Source organism: Rhinopithecus roxellana, chromosome 7, assembly GCF_007565055.1.
Source record: "Rhinopithecus roxellana isolate Shanxi Qingling chromosome 7, ASM756505v1, whole genome shotgun sequence".
Classification (NCBI taxonomy): Eukaryota; Metazoa; Chordata; class Mammalia; order Primates; family Cercopithecidae; genus Rhinopithecus; species Rhinopithecus roxellana.
The window spans coordinates 22,481,908-22,504,334 of NC_044555.1; the positions used below are offsets into that span (position 1 = coordinate 22,481,908).

At 43.5% G+C, this 22,427-nt stretch overlaps 1 protein-coding gene across 1 annotated transcript in view; it reads right to left on the reverse strand.

Moving 5' to 3' along the window:
• Window positions 1-392: 392 nt before the first annotated feature.
• The window catches only part of DGKK (diacylglycerol kinase kappa), a 113,723-nt gene continuing 91,688 nt past the window's right edge, over window positions 393-22,427 (reverse strand). The window contains exons 19-28 of the mRNA XM_030934435.1: window positions 17,408-17,504; window positions 17,054-17,161; window positions 16,007-16,120; window positions 15,527-15,661; window positions 14,190-14,350; window positions 13,457-13,598; window positions 12,390-12,476; window positions 3,338-3,448; window positions 2,022-2,149; window positions 393-510 (exon numbers count right to left, since the gene is read on the reverse strand). Of these exons, the coding sequence (XP_030790295.1) occupies window positions 435-510; window positions 2,022-2,149; window positions 3,338-3,448; window positions 12,390-12,476; window positions 13,457-13,598; window positions 14,190-14,350; window positions 15,527-15,661; window positions 16,007-16,120; window positions 17,054-17,161; window positions 17,408-17,504 (1,159 nt within the window). The 3' untranslated portion in view covers window positions 393-434. The remainder of the gene's footprint in view (window positions 511-2,021; window positions 2,150-3,337; window positions 3,449-12,389; window positions 12,477-13,456; window positions 13,599-14,189; window positions 14,351-15,526; window positions 15,662-16,006; window positions 16,121-17,053; window positions 17,162-17,407; window positions 17,505-22,427) is intronic.

Below are 22,427 nucleotides of genomic sequence, written 5' to 3' on the forward strand. Positions count from 1 at the left end.
CCTGCCCCCTTCTCTTCATCTCCCTGGGAGTCTGTGTGTCTTTTCATTCATTCCTTAGGATTGATAGTTTCTCTGCTGGTCAGAGAAAACCATTCCAAAACTCCCTGAAGAGGTGAACTCCCTTGAATCCTTTATAGATCCCAGGCCATTCATAAAGCGCTTATCCCAATAAATATTATAGTTCCTCAAGATGCACAAAGAGAAGGAGAACTGAACAAGACAACTCGGAACAAGAACCTTTGGCCAATGAGGAAATGTAAACCTCTAAGGCGACCAGATTAAGTCCAGAAAAATGCACTAGTGAAAAGAATTGGAGGGTCTTTCTTGGTGGTGCTCATGTTTGTTCTGAAGTGATTTAGTCTAGCCTGTATTGAGGTTTTGAGAGTTTTTTAAGTAGAATTCTCAATGTTGTGAGTTCTTCCAGCTTTCAAGGGCTACAGTTGAGATCTTGATGGTGTTAGAGGATCATCGCCCTTTGCTTCATCTTCACAATGTCTGCGGTGCCACAGACTTCCTTCAGAGGAAAAAAAATGGTATAGAACTAATGAGGTTAGCACACTGCCAGATGCCTAAGTATGTGGACCCAAAAGAGAGCAAAAAGTCTGTTAGAAGATAGACTGGTTTGTTCCCATTTTACTAACCATCTCTGAATCATCAGAGAAAACCAGCTAAAACCATGTGAGCTAAAGACAAATGGGATGAATTTTCAGAACCTGATAATCTATGGAACTGATATTGACTCCATCAGAGTCTTTAGAAATATTTGCAAACACCATGGTCTCCCAATTGACAGACTCTTAAGGAATCAACCAGTTGGACCATACCTGAGAAAATACAGCTTGATTCAAGAGATTCTCTTGGCATTCATGCAAACTCTTAGTTCCTTGAAAACAAACTGCTACCCTCTGTCCCTTTCTTTGTTTTTTCTTTTTTCTTTCTTTCCTTCTTTCTTTTGTTTCTCTCCCCTTTTTTCTCCTTCCTTCCTTTCTTTCTCCTTCCTTCCTTTCTTTATTCTTTCTTATTCTCCTTCCTTCCTTCCTTCCCTCCTTCCCTCCTTCCATCCTTCCTTCCTTCCTTCCTTCCTTCCTTCCTTCCTTCCTTCCTTCCTTCCTTCCCTCCTTCCTTCCTTCCCTCCTTCCTTCCTTCTTTCCTCCCTCCCTCCTTCCCTCCTTCCTCTTTCTTTCGAGATGAGGTCTCACTTTGTTGCCCAGGCTGAAGAGTAGCGGCACGATGACAGCTCACTGCAATCTCAGCCTCCCAGGCTCAAGCAATCCTCCCACCTCAGCCTCCCAAGTAGCTAGGACTACAAATGCACACCACCATGCCCTATTTTTTTTTATTTTTTGTAGAGACAGGGTCCCACCATGTTGCCCAGGTTGGTCTTGAACTCCTGGGCTCAAACGGTTGGCCTGCCTCGGCCTTCCAAAGTGTTGGGATTATAGGCGTGAGCCTGTTCCTTTTTTTCCATGTCCACTATTACTACATCTCTCAAGCTTCCGGGTTGTCTAGGACCAAAATTTAGGAGGGGCTACCATGGACATCAGAATTGGCACAACTGAAAACTCTAAGAGAACCTTCTTTTGAATCCCACTGATATGTCAATAGTCCTTAAGGCCAATTCTGAAGAAAGAAGAAATGGAACCAAAATTCAAACAATAAAACATACAGATATGTTGCTTTTCTACCACTTACTATAACAGGAACAAAAGTGTTTAGATAGGTCACAGAACCTGTTCCTGACTCTTAAGAGTGAATCAGGCAGAAAAATCACCGCCTGTTAGCATTTTTGTTTTCTGTATATGTCATGGAGACCACACAGGTTCTTCCCTTACCAGTGTCCATATCACTTTCTCTCACCTTGTCCAAGATATGGCTTGGTATCACTTACTGCTGACTCCCAGATGGCCTCCCCCTTCATCATCACTATTCCCACAAACATTTCTAATGGGGGCTTTAAGTTCCTGGGAGGTAGCCAGGCTGTTGGGGGAAGTCTTCATGACCCCTCTGCCTGTAGGGGAGACTTACCAACAAAACTCTGGACACTCTGGCCTGATTTAGGCTTGTGTTCCTCTTCTAGCTTTTTCTTTCCCAATTTGGGGAACTTAATTTTCAGCCTGAGGCTTCTACTGTCAGTGTCCGAAGATTTTTCCTGAGAAACCACAAGAGGAAGGTCAAAATGTTAGTTGCCTAATATTCAAAGATAATTGCTAGCGTCCTGGAAAAGTGGTAAACAAGAATGGCTGCAGAGAACAGGGAGATCTGCTTTCTATCCAGGTATGAGAAACACCCCCATCACTGGTCGCATGCCCTGGGAAAGCAATTGATCCTTACTAAGAGGCTACTTGATGCCAGGTGCCTTGCTAGCATTAATAAATGCTCTCATACAACTCTCAAAGCAACCTTGCAAAGTGGTTATTAACATCCCTGTATCAGAGACGAGGAAGCAGAAGCTTGGAGAGGTTAAATATTTCATCTGAGCTCATGTGGCTAGGGATTAGAAGGATGAGATTGCTAGCGCCACTGCTAGCTCACATGGAATCTCTGCATGAATTAGGAAAAAAACTCCTCTTCCTTCAGGCATATAGTTTGGTGAGCCCTTACTTGCCCTTGGCCAAATACCTTCTTATAGGGAAGACCCTTGCCTGCCAGCCCAGCTGCTTCCCTGTCTGGAATGCAAAGAGGGTTCTCTAAACATAACTCTTAATTATGAATGTGGGCTCTCTGCTGTGCAGATCATGCAGGCTCTGTAATTCCAGCTCAGGCCTGCTAAAGTGTGCTTGTTTTACTACTGGTCTCAGTAAATTACAATTTTGAGATTAACTTTGTTGCCAGAAAACCCAGAGTGGGAGGGATGGAAAGCAGCAGGGAGAGGTAATATTTGGAAGATTTAACCACCAGTATGGCCTGGGCACCAACCATTTAGAACAGGTATTGGCTGTGAACAACTGGCATGGCCATACTGGTATGAACTAGATGAAGTTCTGTCCTGGCAGCAGGTGCTGAGCAGGGAGGGGGAATTTGCAGCCAGGAAAACAACACACGAAAAAACCTATCTTGCTTATTCTTTCTTGATCATCTCTTGTTACAGAATGAGTCTTCTTTCTGGTTATTTTTCCACAGTTGCCTAATTTTTCTACATGTTTTCTGCCTTACCCTATCTATTTATGATGAAGAGATTGGGGGAGGTGGGCAGGGAGGATGCTCCAGTAACCTTCATTTGAAAGCCAGCACTGGACACCCTGTACTACAGTCACCATGTCCTGGCCCACACTGGAAGGGAGGGCACTAAGGAAGAATCCCTCTTTCCCTTTATCTCCCAATTTCCAAGATTACGCACCTCTGGAGCAAAGATTGGATTCATCCAGTCAATCGCAGATAGTTTTTTGAACTCCTTATTCATGGCATCCAGGGTGCTTTGTAGTGCGGTCTCATCCTCAGCACTTCTCAGCTGGTACAGACAGGAAAAAGAGTGAGTGTCCAATGCCTAGCACTTTTGTAGACTCTTACACTCTCCCCACTCCCAGTCCCTGCTAGTGACCAAGAGACCACAAGGTGCCAACTTGCATCCCTTTGGCCCATAGCCAGCTCTTTTCTTTCTCAACAGGAATATCCAGAAAACAACCAAATGATGGGGCTCTCCTTGGGGTGGGGCATGCTTTCAGTTTTGCAAGCAGAGAGGCCTTTTGATTAGTATCAATTAACACTGAACTTCACCCCTACAGTTTAGGGTCCAGGACAAGGGTCCTACTGTTGACCTGAAGTCCCTGGAGACATCCCAGTGTTCCCCTAAGTAAAAGCTACCTAGTTTTGAGCATATACTGTGTGCCAAGCACTGTACATACATAATTTTGTCCCATCTTCCTGGTAGCCTTACAATACCTTACAAGGTACTATTGTTCTCATTCCAAGGGTGAGAAAACAGATTCCAAGAAGTTTGGTGCTCAAGATCACACAGCTAGACAGAATCCAGGTCTGTTTAACTATATAACCTACCCTCTATACAACACTGTCTTAGCAAAGACATGTGGGGAGGCCAGATGCTGAGGGAATCTTTATTACATGCTTACTGTAATTTAAAGGTTGTTTTGTGAAGCAAGGAGAGAGCTACAGAGAGGCTGGCTCAACTTTCTCCTCCTGGAAAAGAGGGTCTGTCTCCCTTGGCCGTGCTTTAGCCCCCAGCTATCACTCTTACTAATTAAGAAATGAGTTCTAGATGGCTTGTCCCACAGGTTTAGGATGCAAATGTAAGTGCTCCCTAGTAACCCCCAGCGCCCACAAGATGAACTCTGTACAGTCCATTAAAGACTTTTGGGACCATCTTCGACTCAGAAGAATCAAGTTCTAGAACATCAACACAGGTGAGATAGTTCACATTCCAGTAAGTAGTGAGCTGGGAGAACAGATGGGCACAGATATCTCCAGCCCTCATATGCTTACAGCCCACCTAACCTGGCCTCACATCTACTCCCCGGTATGCACTTTACTTTCAATCTAGCACTTATGTGGCTTTTTGCTGTGCACGGGCCACTTGCTGCTCCAGCCATAAGTCGAGCCTTGCTGGCTGTCACAAATGGGTGGCATGTGAATGAGAGGAGTACAGGGTAGGAGGTTATGGTCAGTCACGATGGGATACTGAGGGAGGAACAAGTCAGTGCAGATAAATAATTTTTTTTGCTTTTCAACTAGTAACTTAAGAAAACAATTTCCAAGATTACGCACCTCTGGAACAAAGATTGCCCTAGATGGACGGGACATGTGTGTGCCAAGTAAGGGAAGTGGGAATTACTGGGAGGGATTCACTTCGTCATCAATTTACTTCCCTTTGCTAACTCTGAGCTCCTTACTGCCCTCCTTCTTCAAGGGGAGGAATAACACCCAAATGAAACAAGCTGTATCTCCATCTCACCTCTAAGACAGCCTTTCTGGAGATACATGGTCATTCTTAGCTGCTGCCTGCTTCTTGGCCACATTTGGATGTGTGTATGTGTATGTGTGTTGAAGTTCTCACCGGGCCCTATGAGGTGGGAGACTTCTCAAGTGTGGTATGTGCTCAAGTTGCGTTGTTGGTTGGTATGAACCAATTTTCAGGTCATGAGTCTCAGGAAAGTCTGAATGGTGACAAGAGACTAAACTCACCCATTTCCTACTGCCCAAACGGGCAAGGCCATTGAGCTCTGCCTATATATAGAAGGTACTTCTGTTGATGTTGTCTGAGGCTGAAAGACTAGCTTGGGGCTCAGATGTTGGGACAGCCTGACCTGATTGCCTTAGCCACTCTGCCTCCTGTGCAGTGTGCCAATTAGATGAGCAAATGAAAAGAGGAAATAGATGCACTTCTGGCAATATCAACTCAGAAGCCCCTCTTCAAATAAACCTTAATTAGATGAGAGGCAAGCACAGCACCTGCCTTAGGGCCTTACCAGCCAACCCTAAAGTGGGATGATCACAATTAGTCACCTCATCAGAGCACACTCACCAAGTATGCCTATGGGTTTTGCATTCTGAGAAACATGCAACTAGCCTTGTAGTTCAGAAATGGAGCCTCAGTCTGTTCTCCCTGGCAGTAACAAAATGTACCATCTATGAAGCTGCTAGTATGTGCTAGGTGCTGATAGGTACTAATATACAACACCCTGGAGAGGTAGGGATTGTAATTCCTATCTTGTAGATATGGAAACTAGGACCCAGAGAGGTGAAGTCACACAGCTAGTGTTATGGGTTGAATTGTGTCCCTCCAGGAATGATACGTTGAAAACCTAATCCCCAGTACATCAGAATGTGACCTTGTTCGGAAATAGGGTCATTGCAGATGCAATAAGTTGTTGAGATCATATTGGATAGGGTAGGCCCCAATCCAATGTGACCGTGTCCTTATAAGAAGATGGCCTTGTGAAGACAGAGAAACACAGAGAGAACATCATGTGAAGATAGAGGATTGAAGTGATGCATCTACAATCCAAGGAACACCAAAGCTTGCCAGAAAACCACTGGAAGCTAGAAAGAGGCAAAGGACCCCTTACAGGTTTTAGAGAGAGGATGGCCCTGCTGACACCTTGATTTTGGACTTCTTAGCTTCCAGAATTGTGAGAAATGCATTTCTGTTGTTTGAGGACATCTAGTTCTTGATACTTTGTTATGGCAGCCTTAGGAAACTAATATATTAATAGCTAGTAAGTGGCAGATTTGAGATTTGAACCCAGGAATCTCCCAATTTTCCCACTATTCCACACCACCTTCTCATAGGGTGAAAGAGGCATATAGAAACTTGGGAGGCACAGAGCAGTTCAAAAGAGCTCACCTTTTTCTACTGAAGCTGTATCAAGTACGATAACACTCTACTTTTTATTGGCCTGGTCTGAACCCACAAGACATTTACCAAAGGAGAGGTTGAGGCTTTCTCTCAAGAGTATGGTAGTCCCTATGGATTAGCCTAACCCATGAAGTCATACAATCAACAACAATCCTAGGTGACACAGTAGGGAATTCCAGGCAAGCACCTGGTCAAAATGCTCCCATGGGTCTCCAGTGCCCTTGGACCAAGCACAAGACCATGATCATGTTCAGATAGAATACTTTGCCCTCCCGGGTGCCCGCCACTGCTGAGGCTTAGTAGGTAAACAAAGCCGCTGGGAAGCTCGAACTGGGTGGAGCTCACAGCAGCTCAAGGAAACCTGCCTGTCTCTGTAGACTCCACCTCTGGGGACAGGGCACAGCTAAACAACAACAAAAGGGGAAGCAGCAGAGGCCTGTGCAGACGCGAACGACTCTATCGACAGCTTTGAAGAGAGCAGTGGATCTCCCAACACGGAGGTTGAGATCTGAGAATGGACAGACTGCCTGCTCAAGTGGGTCCCTGACCCCTGAGTAGCCTAACTGGGAGACATCCCCCACTAGGGGCAGTCTGACACCCCACACCTCACAGGGTGGAGTACACCCCTGAGAGAAAGCTTCCAAAGTAAGAATCAGACAGGTACACTCGCTGTTCAGCAGTATTCTATCTTCTGCAACCTCTGCTGCTGATACCCAGGCAAACAGGGTCTGGAGTGGACCTCAAGCAATCTCCAACAGACCTACAACTGAGGGTCCTGACTATTAGAAGGAAAACTATCAAACAGGAAGAACACCTATACCAAAACCCCATCAGTATGTCACCATCATCAAAGACCAGAGGCAGATAAAACCACAAAGATGGGGAAGAAGCAGGGCAGAAAAGCTGGAAATTCAAAAAATAAGAGCACATTTCCCCCTGCAAAGGAGCGCAGCTCATCACCAGCAACGGATCAAAGCTGGTCAGAGAATGACTTTGACGAGATGAGAGAAGAAGGCTTCAGTCCATCAAGCTTCTCAGAGCTAAAGGAGGAATTACGTACCCAGCACAAAGAAACTAAAAATCTTGAAAAAAGAGTGGAAGAATTGATAGCTAGAATAATTAATGCAGAGAAGGTCATAAATGAAATGACAGAGATGAAAAGCATGACACGAGAAATACGTGACAAATCCACAAGCTTCAGTAACTGACTTGATGAACTGGAAGAAAGAGTATCAGCAATTGAGGATCAAATGAATGAAATGAAGCGAGAAGAGAAACCAAAAGAAAAAAGAAGAAAAAGAAATGAACAAAGCCTGCAAGAAGTATGGGATTATGTAAAAAGACCAAATCTACGTCTGATTGGGGTGCCTGACAGTGAGGGGGAAAATGGAACCAAATTGGAAAACACTCTTCAGGATATCATCCAGGAGAACTTCCCCAACCTAGTAGGGCAGGCCAACATTCAAATTCAGGAAATACAGAGAACACCACAAAGATACTCCTCGAGAAGAGCAACTCCAAGACACATAATTGCCAGATTCACCAAAGTTGAAATGAAGGAAAAAATCTTAAGGGCAGCCAGAGAGAAAGGTCGGGTTACCCACAAAGGGAAGCCCATCAGACTAACAGCAGAACTCTCGGCAGAAACTCTATAAGCCAGAAGAGTGTAGGGGCCAATATTCAACATTCTTAAAGAAAAGAATTTTCAACCCAGAATTTCATATCCAGCCAAACTAAGTTTCATAAGTGAAGGAGAAATAAAATCCTTTACAGATAAGCAAATGCTTAGAGATTTTGTCACCACCAGGCCTGCCTTACAAGAGACCCTGAAGGAAGCCCTAAACATGGAAAGGAACAACTGGTACCAGCCATTGCAAAAACATGCCAAAATGTAAAGACCATTGAGGCTAGGAAGAAACTGCATCAACTAACGAGCAAAATAACCAGTTAATATCATAATGGCAGGATCAAGTTCACACATAACAATATTAACCTTAAATGTTAATGGACTAAATGCTCCAATTAAAAGACACAGACTGGCAAACTGGATAAAGAGTCAAGACCCATCAGTCTGCTGTATTCAGGAGACCCATCTCACATGCAGAGACATACATAGGCTCAAAATAAAGGGATGGAGGAACATATACCAAACAAATGGAGAACAAAAAAAAAGCAGGGGTTGCAATGCTAGTCTCTGATAAAATAGACTTTAAACCATCAAAGATCAAAAGAGACAAAGAAGGCCATTACATAATGGTAAAGGGATCAATTCAACAGGAAGAGCTAACTATCCTAAATATATATGCACCCAATACAGGAGCACCCAGATTCATAAAGCAAGTCCTTAGAGACTTACAAAGAGACTTAGACTCTCATACAATAATAATGGGAGACTTCTCACTCCACTGTCAACATTAGACAGATCAACAAGACAGAAAGTTAACAAGGATATCCAGGAATTGAACTCATCTCTGCACCAAGCGGACCTAATAGACATCTACAGAACTCTCCACCCCAAATCAACAGAATATACATTCTTCTCAGCACCACATCGCACTTATTCCAAAATTGACCACATAATTGGAAGTAAAGCACTCCTCAGCAAATGGAAAAGAACAGAAATTATAACAAACTGTCTCTCAGACCACAGTGCAATCAAACTAGAACTCAGGACTAAGAAACTCAATCAAAACTGCTCAACTATATGGAAACTGAACAACCTGCTCCTGAATGACTACTGGGTACATAACGAAATGAAGGCAGAAATAAAGATGTTCTTTGAAACCAATGAGAACAAAGATACAACATACCAGAATCTCTGGGACACATTTAAAGCAGTGTGTAGAGGGAAATTTATAGCACTAAATGCCCACAAGAGAAAGCTGGAAAGATCTAAAATTGACACTCTAACATCACAATGAAAAGAACTAGAGAAGCAAGAACAAACACATTCAAAAGCTAGCAGAAGGCAAGAAATAACTAAGATCAGAGTAGAACTGAAGGAGATAGAGACACAAAAAACCCTCCAAAGAATCAATGAATCCAGGAGTTGGTTTTTTGAAAAAATCAACAAAATTGACAGACCGCTAGCAAGACTAATAAAGAAGAAAAGAGAGAAGAATCAAATAGACGCAATAAAAAATGATAAAGGGGATACCACCACCGACCCCACAGAAATACAAACTACCATCAGAAAATACTATAAACACCTCTACGCAAATAAACTAGAAAATCTAGAAGAAATGGATAATTTCCTGGACACTTACACTCTTCCAAGACTAAACCAGGAAGAAATTGAATCCCTGAATAGACCAATAGCAGGCTCTGAAATTGAGGCAATAATTAATAGCCTACCAACCAAAAAAAGTCCAGGACCAGATGGATTCACAGCTGAATTCTACCAGAGGTACAAGGAGGAGCTGGTACCATTCCTTCTGAAACTATTCCAATCAATTGAAAAAGAGGGAATCCTCCCTAACTCATTTTATGAGGCCAACATCATCCTGATACCAAAGCCTGGCAGAGACACAACAAAAAAAGACAATTTTAGACCAATATCCCTGATGAACATCGATGCAAAAATCCTCAATAAAATACCGGCAAACCGGATTCAGCAGCACATCAAAAAGCTTATCCACCATGATCAAGTGGGCTTCATCCCTGGGATGCAAGGCTGGTTCCACATTCGCAAATCAATAAACGTAATCCAGCATATAAACAGAACCAAAGACAAGAACCACATGATTATCTCAATAGATGCAGCAAAGGCTTTTGACAAAATTCAACAGCCCTTCATGCTAAAAACGCTCAATAAATTCGGTATTGATGGAACGTACCTCAAAATAATAAGAGCTATTTATGACAAACCCACAGCCAATATCATACTGAATGGGCAAAAACTGGAAAAATTCCCTTTGAAAACTGGCACAAGACAGGGATGCCCTCTCTCACCACTCCTATTCAACATAGTGTTGGAAGTTCTGGCTAGGGCAATCAGGCAAGAGAAAGAAATCAAGGGTATCCAGTTAGGAAAAGAAGAAGTCAAATTGTCCCTGTTTGCAGATGACATGATTGTATATTTAGAAAACCCCATTGTCTCAGCCCAAAATCTCCTTAAGCTGATAAGCAACTTCAGCAAAGTCTCAGGATACACAATTAATGTGCAAAAATCACAAGCATTCTTATACACCAGTAACAGACAAACAGAGAGCCAAATCAGGAATGAACTTCCATTCACAATTGCTTCAAAGAGAATAAAATACCTAGGAATCCAACTTACAAGGGATGTAAAGGACCTCTTCAAGGAGAACTACAAACCACTGCTCAGTGAAATAAAAGAGGACACTAACAAATGGAAGAACATACCATGCTCATGGATAGGAAGAATCAATATTGTGAAAATGGCCATACTGCCCAAGGTTATTTATAGATTCAATGCCATCCCCATCAAGCTACCAATGAGTTTCTTCACAGAATTGGAAAAAACTGCTTTAAAGTTCATATGGAACCAAAAAAGAGCCCGCATTGCCAAGACAATCCTAAGTCATAAGAACAAAGCTGGAGGCATCACGCTACCTGACTTCAAACTATACTACAAGGCTACAGTAACCAAAACAGCATGGTACTGGTACCAAAACAGAGATATAGACCAATGGAACAGAACAGAGTCCTCAGAAATAATACCACACATCTACAGCCATCTGATCTTTGACAAACCTGAGAGAAACAAGAAATGGGGAAAGGATTCCCTATTGAATAAATGGTGCTGGGAAAACTGGCTAGCCATAAGTAGAAAGCTGAAACTGGATCCTTTCCTTACTCCTTATACGAAAATTAATTCAAGATGGATTAGAGACTTAAATGTTAGACCTAATACCATAAAAACCCTAGAAGAAAACCTAGGTAGTACCATTCAGGACATAGGCATGGGCAAGGACTTCATGTCTAAAACACCAAAAGCAACGGCAGCAAAAGCAAAAATTGATAAATGGGATCGAATTAAACTAAAGAGCTTCTGCACAGCAAAAGAAACTACCATCGGAGTGAACAGGCAACCTACAGAATGGGAGAAAATTTTTGCAATCTACTCATCTGACAAAGGGCTAATATCCAGAATCTACAAAGAACTCAAACAAATTTACAAGAAAAAAACAAACAACCCCATCAAAAAGTGGGCAAAGGATATGAACAGAGATTTCTCAAAAGAAGACATTCATACAGCCAACAGACACATGAAAAAATGCTCATCATCACTGGCCATCAGAGAAATGCAAATCAAAACCACAATGAGATACCATCTCACACCAGTTAGAATGGCAATCATTAAAAAGTTAGGAAACAACAGGTGCTGGAGAGGATGTGGAGAAATAGGAACACTTTTACACTGTTGGTGGGATTGTAAACTAGTTCAACCATTATGGAAAACAGTATGGCAATTCCTCAAGGATCTAGAACTAGATGTACCATATGACCCAGCCATCCCACTACTGGGTATATACCCAAAGGATTATAAAGCATGCTGCTATAAAGACACATGTACACGTATGTTTATTGCGGCACTATTCACAATAGCAAAGACTTGGAATCAACCCAAATGTCCATCAGTGACAGACTGGATTAAGAAAATGTGGCACATATACACCATGGAATATTATGCAGCCATAAAAAAGGATGAGTTTGCGTCCTTTGTAGGGACATGAATGCAGCTGGAAACCATCATTCTTAGCAAACTATCACAAGAACAGAAAACCAAACACCGCATGTTCTCACTTATAGGTGGGAACTGAACAATGAGATCACTTGGACTCGGGAAGGGAATCATCACACACCGGGGCCTATCATGGGGAGGGGGGGGAGGGGGGAGGGATTGCATTGGGAGTTATACCTGATATAAATGACGAATTGATGGGTGCTGACGAGTTGATGGGTGCAGCACACCAACATGGCACAAGTATACATATGTAACAAACCTGCACGTTATGCACATGTACCCTAGAACTTAAAGTATAATAAAAAAATTTAAAAATTAAAAAAAAAAAAGAATACTTTGCCCTCCCATGCTCCAACCCCCTGCACTCACCAGCTTTTCATCCAGGAAAGCTGTGGTGTCATCGTAGAGCCCTTTAAGACTAAATGTGACATCTACAGCATCATTTCTGCTTAGAGTCTGAGAGGAGAAGAACGGAAAAGGAGAGAAAAAGACAAAGACAGGGGAGTTGTTGGTTAGTAAGCATGCAGCTGGCTTCTCCTGGCTTCTCCGTGGGAATGTAGAAGCAGGCTAGTAGGATGTGGCTATAGGTGAAAAAGCAATATTCAAAATATAGCACAACTAGTATAGCATGAGCACCAACCAATCAGAACCAGTGCCAGTTGACAACTGCTGGTACAGTAGTTGTGTAGTACTATGTGAAGTGGCAGAACATGGCTTGGCTTTGGCATCACTGATTCATTGCAGTGGGTATAGGAAAATAGGAAATATGCAAACCAGAGGGTAAATTTAAGGCCACTTGTTGTCCCTAGGCCAAAACAATCATTCCAGGGCAGGTGGAATTAGGGCCTACCATCTCTCTTCTTGCAACTTCAGGACTTGAGTTGCAGGCCTCCTCCAACTGTAATCAGGCCCTGATACAATTATACCTTTTGCCTAGCACTAAAGTTACTTTTTAAAAGCATCAGTTAACAATTCTGGCAGTGGACAAAGCCATGGGGTGACACATTTAACATTAAATGTCCTGCCTAATATGGACCTTTCCCTCAAGAGGAAAACCAAGGCACCCGGAAGTTCTAGTTCCAAAAACAGGTGTCCCCTTATCAGATTATACGGAGATCTACTTGGGATAACGAAGGCCCAAGTACAAGTTTCTTGTCATTCATTGTCCATTTCTCCCTTGAGGCTGGTGGGATGGATGGCAATCAGGGAAGAGGGCTAGCTCTCAGGCTGATGAAATCTGCTGTGGTTTTCCCTCAGCAGCCACCTTGGACCTGTAACAAGTCAAGGAATGCCTGCCTTCCCATCCACTCTATCAATCAGTTTCCTGCCATATTTGCCCAGTTTCTCCATCCAGCCTCTGGCTCCGCTTCTTTCCCTTTCATCCTATTTCCTATCTGGTTTGACGTCTTTCCTTAATTCACTCCTTTTCCACTTACTTCAATGGGAATACAGGAAGCTGCGCCCATCTCATTGCCACTGTCTTGGCCATAAAATATATCATTCAGGATGTTAGCGCTGGCATTCACAGAATCCATGAGGACAGACACATGCTGGTGGACCTTGCTCAGGTCATTAAGTCTGTAATAAAGCAAGGACAAATAGATGAGCTGGGATTTCTGAAGGACTTCTGGCCTGGGGTGCTGGTGAGGGTTTGGGTAAGGGTAGAAGTAAAAGCCCTGGGTACCTGACTTGGACTCATGACTCCCTCCTGTTATTTCTGCTCTTCTGTAGGTAGCCACCTACGCTAGCAAATGTTTCTACTCTTCTCTAGGTATTTACCTTTACCCATCCTTGTCTCACCTGAATTTAGATACTGGGAACTTGGAGAAGGTAGAAGGCTAGAATAGAGGAGGGCAGCTGACTCTAGGAACTCCAAGGCCCTCCTAATATTTAAGGGCAAGGGTAAACAGTCTTAGTTCTGTTGGGTTTGGAGCAGCATCAAAAGATCCAAATTCATCCCTGGTCTAATGAGAGATGTCTAAACTGGCTTATTGCTGAGCACAAAGAATATTTCCTGCCTGGATTGTGAGGGTCCCACTCAATTTTTAGAGCTCTAAGCTAAATTCCTCTCTGAGGCCAGGCTCCCTAGTAGCCAATAGACACAAACTGGCTTCTTCTCCCTATGCCTTCTCGGGATTCTCAACCCTGTATCTAGGCCAGTCCACTTACTTGCTGATGAGGTTTTCTGCAAGCCGAGCTAAGTGCTGCATCTGGGCATACTCCTCATCAGAGAGGCTCTCTTGAGAGTCCTGGGAGTCCAGCTGGGGTTGAGGGGCAGCTTGAATTTCAGTATGCTTGTACTCCCACATTTTCATTGAATTCTCAAAGTCCTGGAGATGAATACAGTGGCATATCCTAATGATTGCTGTAGCTACTAGGGCACATGACAGATCTGTCTGTGAGCCTGAAATTTGTGGGCAATGGGTATGTGGGTGCAGTGGGTAAAGGGGAAGGAGGGTCCCCTGTCCATTCCCCCTGTCATACCCATCTATATACCTATACAAGTATCCATCATTTTATTCCATCTCTTCTAGACTATGCCCTTTTAGTTTTTGTTGTTCTGAGTATGCTGGGTTTTGGGACACCAGGCTTGGATCAGACGCATGTCTGGTTCCTAGAAGCTCCCATATGAAGGCATCATGACTGACAAGAGAGTGGAGCACCTTTCCTGCTCCCTTCTTTGCCAAATGTAGGCAATATGTGGTGATGCAGTTTAGAGCCAGACATATTTAATTGAATTTTGAATCGTGTTTCTGTCATTTACTAGTTGTGTGACCATTAGCAAATTATTTAACCTCTCTGGTTCTCATTTTCCTCATCTGTAAAATGCGAGTAAGTGTATCCACCTCATAGAATTGTGGAGAGAACCTACGTGAGAGAAACGTAAAGTGCCTAGCACAGAATAGGCAGTTTATAAACTGGACTTCTCTTCCCTTCTCTATTGCTGTTTCTATGGACTTTTCACAGGATAGAGTGCAAGATAATCTCCAAGCATTGAATATGTGATCAATAATAGCTCCTTTAAAAGCTTTAGAAAGTTTAGCTGAAGTGGATGACATTTATGAATGCAGCATTTTAAGGAACCTTAGAGACAGCTAAAGACCATATTCAATGCAGAATCTGTTGCTGAAGGAGATTTTTCCATAATCATCTGATGCCTTTAGCTCTCTTTGCAGTGGAGAGAGGAGGATAACCTTGTCCAAAACCAGAGGAGGAAGCTCCTTGTCTCACTCTCTTGGACAGTGTTTGCAAATGTCAGTATATATCAGAATGTCTTGAGGAGCTTGTTGGCAAATTTGGGTTCCTGGAAACTATGCACCCCTATGTGGTTCAGTGGGTCTGGTGTGGGGCCCAAGAATGCATTTATAACCAGCATCTCAAGTGACTCTGATGCCAGAGGCACACAGACCTCCCTTTGAGGAATTCTGCTTGAGTGGAAATATTCAGTACTCAAGTGACTATGGATGAGGCAGTATAGGAGCCCAAGACAAGTTTTTCCCCCTTACCCGATCTCTTGTCAGCATCTGAGCAGCATTCTTGTATCTAATCTTGATAAGGCCTGGTCTCTGAATCCAGGCCTCCCCATCCACCTGCACTGGGATACCTTCTTCACCATCAATGGTTATCATCACCTCATGGCACTGCCAGAGAAAATGAGGAAGAATGGGAGATAAAAATGAGGCAACTGCTCTAACTCTATCTGATAATCTCATAGTTATGGCCTTGAATGTGTATCTGAAGCAGGACTGGAAAGGATGTGAATCAGATCATCCCAGGAAGAAACGCCTGTTTCTTATGGGCTTTTTGCTCCATTGGCTTCTGCCACCTCTACTTCCAACCTCAGTCAGCACTTTAGTGCCCACCAGATAACCTGCTCACTCTACCCTGGCATTCTTATACCCAGTTAATTCCTGGGACTATCCCATATCCTGGGTAGCAGCCAAAAAACTCAGTGCCTTCCTGGTGCCCACCCAGCTCCTGCCTACCTGGGCAATGCGATGATGATGCAGGTTGACGATACGGGACATTGCCATCTGCACAGAGCCAAAGATTGCCACCACCTCCAGCTTCCCATCATCGATTGCAGGAGCCTCATATTCCTGAAGAGGAAGAACTGTGTCACATCTCCCACTCTTGAGAAATCCCACCCTGTCTATAACAAGAAGTCATGTTTAAAGGCTCCTGGTGAGAATTTTTCTAGCTCATGAAGAGAGGAAACACTTCATTATTAAAAGGGAAAAAGATGAGGTCAGGAAACCAATCTGGGAAAAGGGTACTGAACTCTTAGCCAGTTCCCTCATTGTCCAATCCAGCATCATAAACCCCCAAGGCCAGTCTTATTGGCCTTATGACCTTCTTGGGTAAACTCAGAGTAAAGCGGTCGTGGTCAGCTTCCCAGGAGACTTTACTGACAGAATTCCTTGGAGAAAAGAGCATGGCCTTGCCCGGGTGCAGTGGCTCACACCTGTAATCCCAGTACTTTGGGAGGCCGAGGTGGGTGGATCACCTGAGGCCAAAAGTTCATGGTCGACCAGCCTGGCCACCATGGTGAAACCCTGTCTCTACTAAAAATACAAAAGTTAGCTGGGCATGGTGGCTGGTGCCTGTAATGCCAGCTACTTGGGAGGCTGAGACAGGAGAATCACTTGAACCTGGGAGGTGGAGGTTGCAATGAGCTGAGATCATGCCACTCCAGTCTGGATGACAGAGCAAGGCCCCGTCTCAAAAAAAAAAAAAAAAAAAAAAAAAGCATGGTCTAGATAGACTTTAAAGGATCTGTCAGACCTGAGGAATGGAAAATCCAAAGCTCAGGCAACATCTAAGAGTTGACCTTATCCTGCGGTCTTACGGTTGAATTTTCTGCTCTTGGATGGTAATTGCCTAAAAAACTGATCATACAGCTGCTGCTAATAAAGGTTCTCAGCCTCTTCTCCCATTGTCCATTTTTCACTTCAGTTAGCACAATGCTTCCTTCTGAGAGACCTTAGTGGGATCATGCCTTTCTCCCTCCCAATTCCTTGTTCTATACTAACCGTGGTTGCTGTGTTGCTTCCCCAGAAGTTGATACCTCCGGCATAGCTGGTAATGTTGAGCACTACGATGCCTTGCAGGTTTGGCAAGGAGATGGTTTCTCCATCACACTGAAAGAAAAGAGTAGCTCTCATTAGCTGGATCTTTAGATAGCAACATGAAGGAACATTTACAGAGATGGGGAAAGGGCTCTGTCTTCTCTTCCATTACATGGAAATCTATCTTTATGCCTTCCTCCCATGAGCTGTGAGGATCACAGAGTTAAAGCTCAGGAAGAACCAGCATATAGGGTATTCCCAAGGCCATGAGATTTCCTTTCTCCATACCCAGGAAAGACTACCCCCTTTTCCACTAACCTCCAAATGCACTCGTTCTTCCAGTTTCCTGTAAGAGCGCTGTAAAAGTTCCTTGGTTCCCAGAAGGCCATACCACATCTTGTTCTTAAGGCGGCTACTACAGGGAGGTAAGCATTAAGAAAGCAGAGGGTGAATGATATATAGATAAAAGGTGGAGAAAGACAGGAAGGAAAACTATCTTATTTCTCAAATACCTTCTTAGAGAGAGGAGTCATGCTAAATGGTAACTGGACAGCAGTTAATGTAACTGGTATCCCATGCAAACACAGAAATGTGTTCCTGGGCCCCTTTGAAGCCTCAGTATCCTATCAACAGATAAATTTTCCATTTCTCCTTGGTACCAATATTGGTCCAGACTTGGAAGAAACAGGCTATATTCAGACATCAATGCTCATAAAAAGCTATGAGCATAGCTGGCTGGTACACACCAGCTACCCTAGCTGTGCTACTCCAGGAGATTTCAGCTGCTTGGAAACAATTTCATTTGAAACATGTGACTCTGGGGGCGGAGCAAGATGGCCGAATAGGAACAACTCCAGTCTCCAACTCCCAGCGCGAGCGACACAGAAGACCGGTGATTTCTGCATTTTCAACTGAGGTACTGGGGTCATCTCACTAGGGAGTGCCGGACAATCGGTGCTGGTCAGCTGCTGCAGCCTGACCAGCGAGAGCTGAAGCAGGGCGAGGCATCGCCTCACCTGGAAGCGCAAGGGGGAAGGGGATCCGTTTTCCTAGCCAGGGGAACTGAGACACACAACACCTGGAAAATCGGGTAACTCCCACCCCAATACTGCGCTGTAAGCATACAGGCATTCCAGGAGAATATATCCCACACCTGGCCGGGAGGGTCCCACGCCCACGAAGCCTCCCTCACAGCTAACACAGCAGTCTGCCTCGATCTATCCGCAAGGCAGCAGCGAGGCTGGGGGAGGGGCGCCCGCCATTGCTGAGGCTTAAGTAGGTAAACAAAGCCGCTGGGAAGCTCGAACTGGGTGGAGCTCACAGCAGCTCAAGGAAGCCTGCCTGTCTCTGTAGTCTCCACCTCTGGGGACAGCGCACAGCTGAAGACCAACAGGGGAAGTAGCGGGAGCCGGTGCAGACGCGAACGACTCTGTCTGACAGCTTTGGGGAGAGCCGCGGATCTCCCAACGCGGAGGTTGAGATCTGAGAACGGACAGACTGCCTGCTCAGGTGTGTCCCTGACCCCTGAGTAGCCTAGCTGGGAGAAATCCCCCACTAGGGGCAGTCTGACACCCCACACCTCACAGGGTGGAGTACACCCCTGAGAGGACACTTCCAAAGGAAGAATCAGACAGGTACACTCGCTGTTCAGCAATATTCTATCTTCGGCAACCTCTGCTGCTGATACCCAGGCAAACAGGGTCTGGAGTGGACCTCAAGCAATCTCCAAGAGACCAACAGAGAGTCCTTCTGACTGTCAGAAGGAAAACTATCAAACAGGAAGGACACCTATACCAAAACCCCATCAGTTCGTCACCACCATCAAAGACCAGAGACAGATAAAACCACAAAGATGGGGAAGAAGCAGGGCAGAAAAGCTGGAAATTCAAAAAATAAGAGCGCATCTCCCCCTGCAAAGGAGCGCAGCCCATCACCAGCAACGGATCAAAGCTGGTCAGACAATGACTTGGACGAGAGGAGAGAAGAAGGCTTCAGTCCATCAAACTTATCAGAGCTAAAGGAGGAATTACGTACCCAGCGCAAAGAAACTAAAAATCTTGAAAAAAGAGTGGAAGAATTGACAGCTAGACTCATTAATGCAGAGAAGATCATAAACGAAATGACAGAGATGAAAACCATGACACGAGAAATACGTGACAAATGCACAAGCTTCAGTAACCGACTCGATCAACTGGAAGAAAGAGTATCAGCGATTGAAGATCAAATGAATGAAATGAAGCGAGAAGAGAAACCAAAAGAAAAAAGAAGAAAAAGAAATGAGCAAAGCCTGCAAGAAGTATGGGATTACGTAAAAAGACCAAATCTACGTCTGATTGGGGTGCCTGAAAGTGAGGGGGAAAATGGAACCAAGTTGGAAAACACTCTTCAGGATATCATCCAGGAGAACTTCCCCAACCTAGTAGGGCAGGCCAACATTCAAATTCAGGAAATACAGAGAACGCCACAAAGATACTCCTCCAGAAGAGCAACTCCAAGACACATAATTGCCAGATTCACCAAAGTTGAAATGAAGGAAAAAATCTTAAGGGCAGCCAGAGAGAAAGGTCGGGTCACCCACAAAGGGAAGCCCATCAGACTAACAGCAGATCTCTCGGCAGAAACTCTACAAGCCAGAAGAGAGTGGGGGCCAATATTCAACGTTCTTAAAGAAAAGAATTTTAAACCCAGAATTTCATATCCAGCCAAACTAAGTTTCATAAGTGAAGGAGAAATAAAATCCTTTACAGATAAGCAAATGCTTAGAGATTTTGTCACCACCAGGCCTGCCTTACAAGAGACCCTGAAGGAAGCCCTAAACATGGAAAGGAACAACCGGTACCAGCCATTGCAAAAACTTGGCAAAATGTAAAGACCATCGAGGCTAGGAAGAAACTGCATCAACTAACGAGCAAAATAACCAGTTAATATCATAATGGCAGGATCAAGTTCACACATAACAATATTAACCTTAAATGTTAATGGACTAAATGCTCCAATTAAAAGACACAGACTGGCAAACTGGATAAAGAGTCAAGACCCATCAGTCTGCTGTATTCAGGAGACCCATCTCACATGCAGAGACATACATAGGCTCAAAATAAAGGGATGGAGGAAGATCTACCAAGCAAATGGAGAACAAAAAAAAGCAGGGGTTGCAATCCTAGTCTCTGATAAAACAGACTTTAAACCATCAAAGATCAAAAGAGACAAAGAAGGCCATTACATAATGGTAAAGGGATCAATTCAACAGGAAGAGCTAACTCTCCTAAATATATATGCACCCAATACAGGAGCACCCAGATTCATAAAGCAAGTCCTTAGAGACTTACAAAGAGACTTAGACTCCCATACAATAATAATGGGAGACTTCAACACTCCGCTGTCAACATTAGACAGATCAACGAGACAGAAAGTTAACAAGGATATCCAGGAATTGAACTCATCTCTGCACCAAGCGGACCTAATAGACATCTATAGAACTCTCCACCCCAAATCAACAGAATATACATTCTTCTCAGCACCACATCGCACTTATTCCAAAATTGACCACATAATTGGAAGTAAAGTACTCCTCAGCAAATGTAAAAGAACAGAAATTATAACAAACTGTCTCTCAGACCACAGTGCAATCAAACTAGAACTCAGGACTAAGAAACTCAATCAAAACCGCTCAACTACATGGAAACTGAACAACCTGCTCCTGAATGACTACTGGGTACATAACGAAATGAAAGCGGAAATAAAGATGTTCTTTGAAACCAATGAGAACAAAGATACAACATACCAGAATCTCTGGGACACATTTAAAGCAGTGTGTAGAGGGAAATTTATAGCACTAAATGCCCACAAGAGAAAGCAGGAAAGATCTAAAATTGACACTCTAACATCACAATTAAAAGAACTAGAGAGGCAAGAGCAATCACATTCAAAAGCTAGCAGAAGGCAAGAAATAACTAAGATCAGAGCAGAACTGAAGGAGATAGAGACACAAAAAACCCTCCAAAAAATCAATGAATCCAGGAGTTGGTTTTTTGAAAAGATCAACAAAATTGACAGACCGCTAGCAAGGCTAATAAAGAAAAAAAGAGAGAGGTATCAAATAGATGCAATAAAAAATGATAAAGGGGATATCACCACTGACCCCACAGAAATACAAACTACCATCAGAGAATACTATAAACGCCTCTACGCTAATCAACTAGAAAATCTAGAAGAAATGGATAATTTCCTGGACACTTACACTCTCCCAAGGCTAAACCAGGAAGAAGTTGAATCCCTGAATAGACCAATAGCAGGCTCTGAAATTGAGGCAACAATTAATAGCCTACCCACCAAAAAAAGTCCAGGACCAGATGGATTCACAGCTGAATTCTACCAGAGGTACAAGGAGGAGCTGGTACCATTCCTTCTGAAACTATTCCAATCAATAGAAAAAGAGGGAATCCTCCCTAACTCATTTTATGAGGCCAACATCATCCTGATACCAAAGCCTGGCAGAGACACAACAAAAAAAGAGAATTTTAGACCAATATCCCTGATGAACATTGATGCAAAAATCCTCAATAAAATACTGGCAAACCGGATTCAGCAGCACATCAAAAAGCTTATCCACCATGATCAAGTGGGCTTCATCCCTGGGATGCAAGGCTGGTTCAACATTCGCAAATCAATAAACGTAATCCAGCATATAAACAGAACCAAAGACAAGAACCACATGATTGTCTCAATAGATGCAGAAAAGGCTTTTGACAAAATTCAACAGCCCTTCATGCTAAAAACGCTCAATAAATTCGGTATTGATGGAACGTACCTCAAAATAATAAGAGCTATTTATGACAAACCCACAGCTAATATCATACTGAATGGGCAAAAACTGGAAAAATTCCCTTTGAAAACTGGCACAAGACAGGGATGCCCTCTCTCACCACTCCTATTCAACATAGTGTTGGAAGTTCTGGCTAGGGCAATCAGGCAAGAGAAAGAAATCAAGGGTATCCAGTTAGGAAAAGAAGAAGTCAAATTGTCCCTGTTTGCAGATGACATGATTGTATATTTAGAAAACCCCATCGTCTCAGCCCAAAATCTCCTTAAGCTGATAAGCAACTTCAGCAAAGTCTCAGGATACAAAATTAATGTGCAAAAATCACAAGCATTCTTATACACCAGCGACAGACAAGCAGAGAGCCAAATCAGGAATGAACTTCCATTCACAATTGCTTCAAAGAGAATAAAATACCTAGGAATCCAGCTTACAAGGGATGTAAAGGACCTCTTCAAGGAGAACTACAAACCACTGCTCAGTGAAATCAAAGAGGACACAAACAAATGGAAGAACATA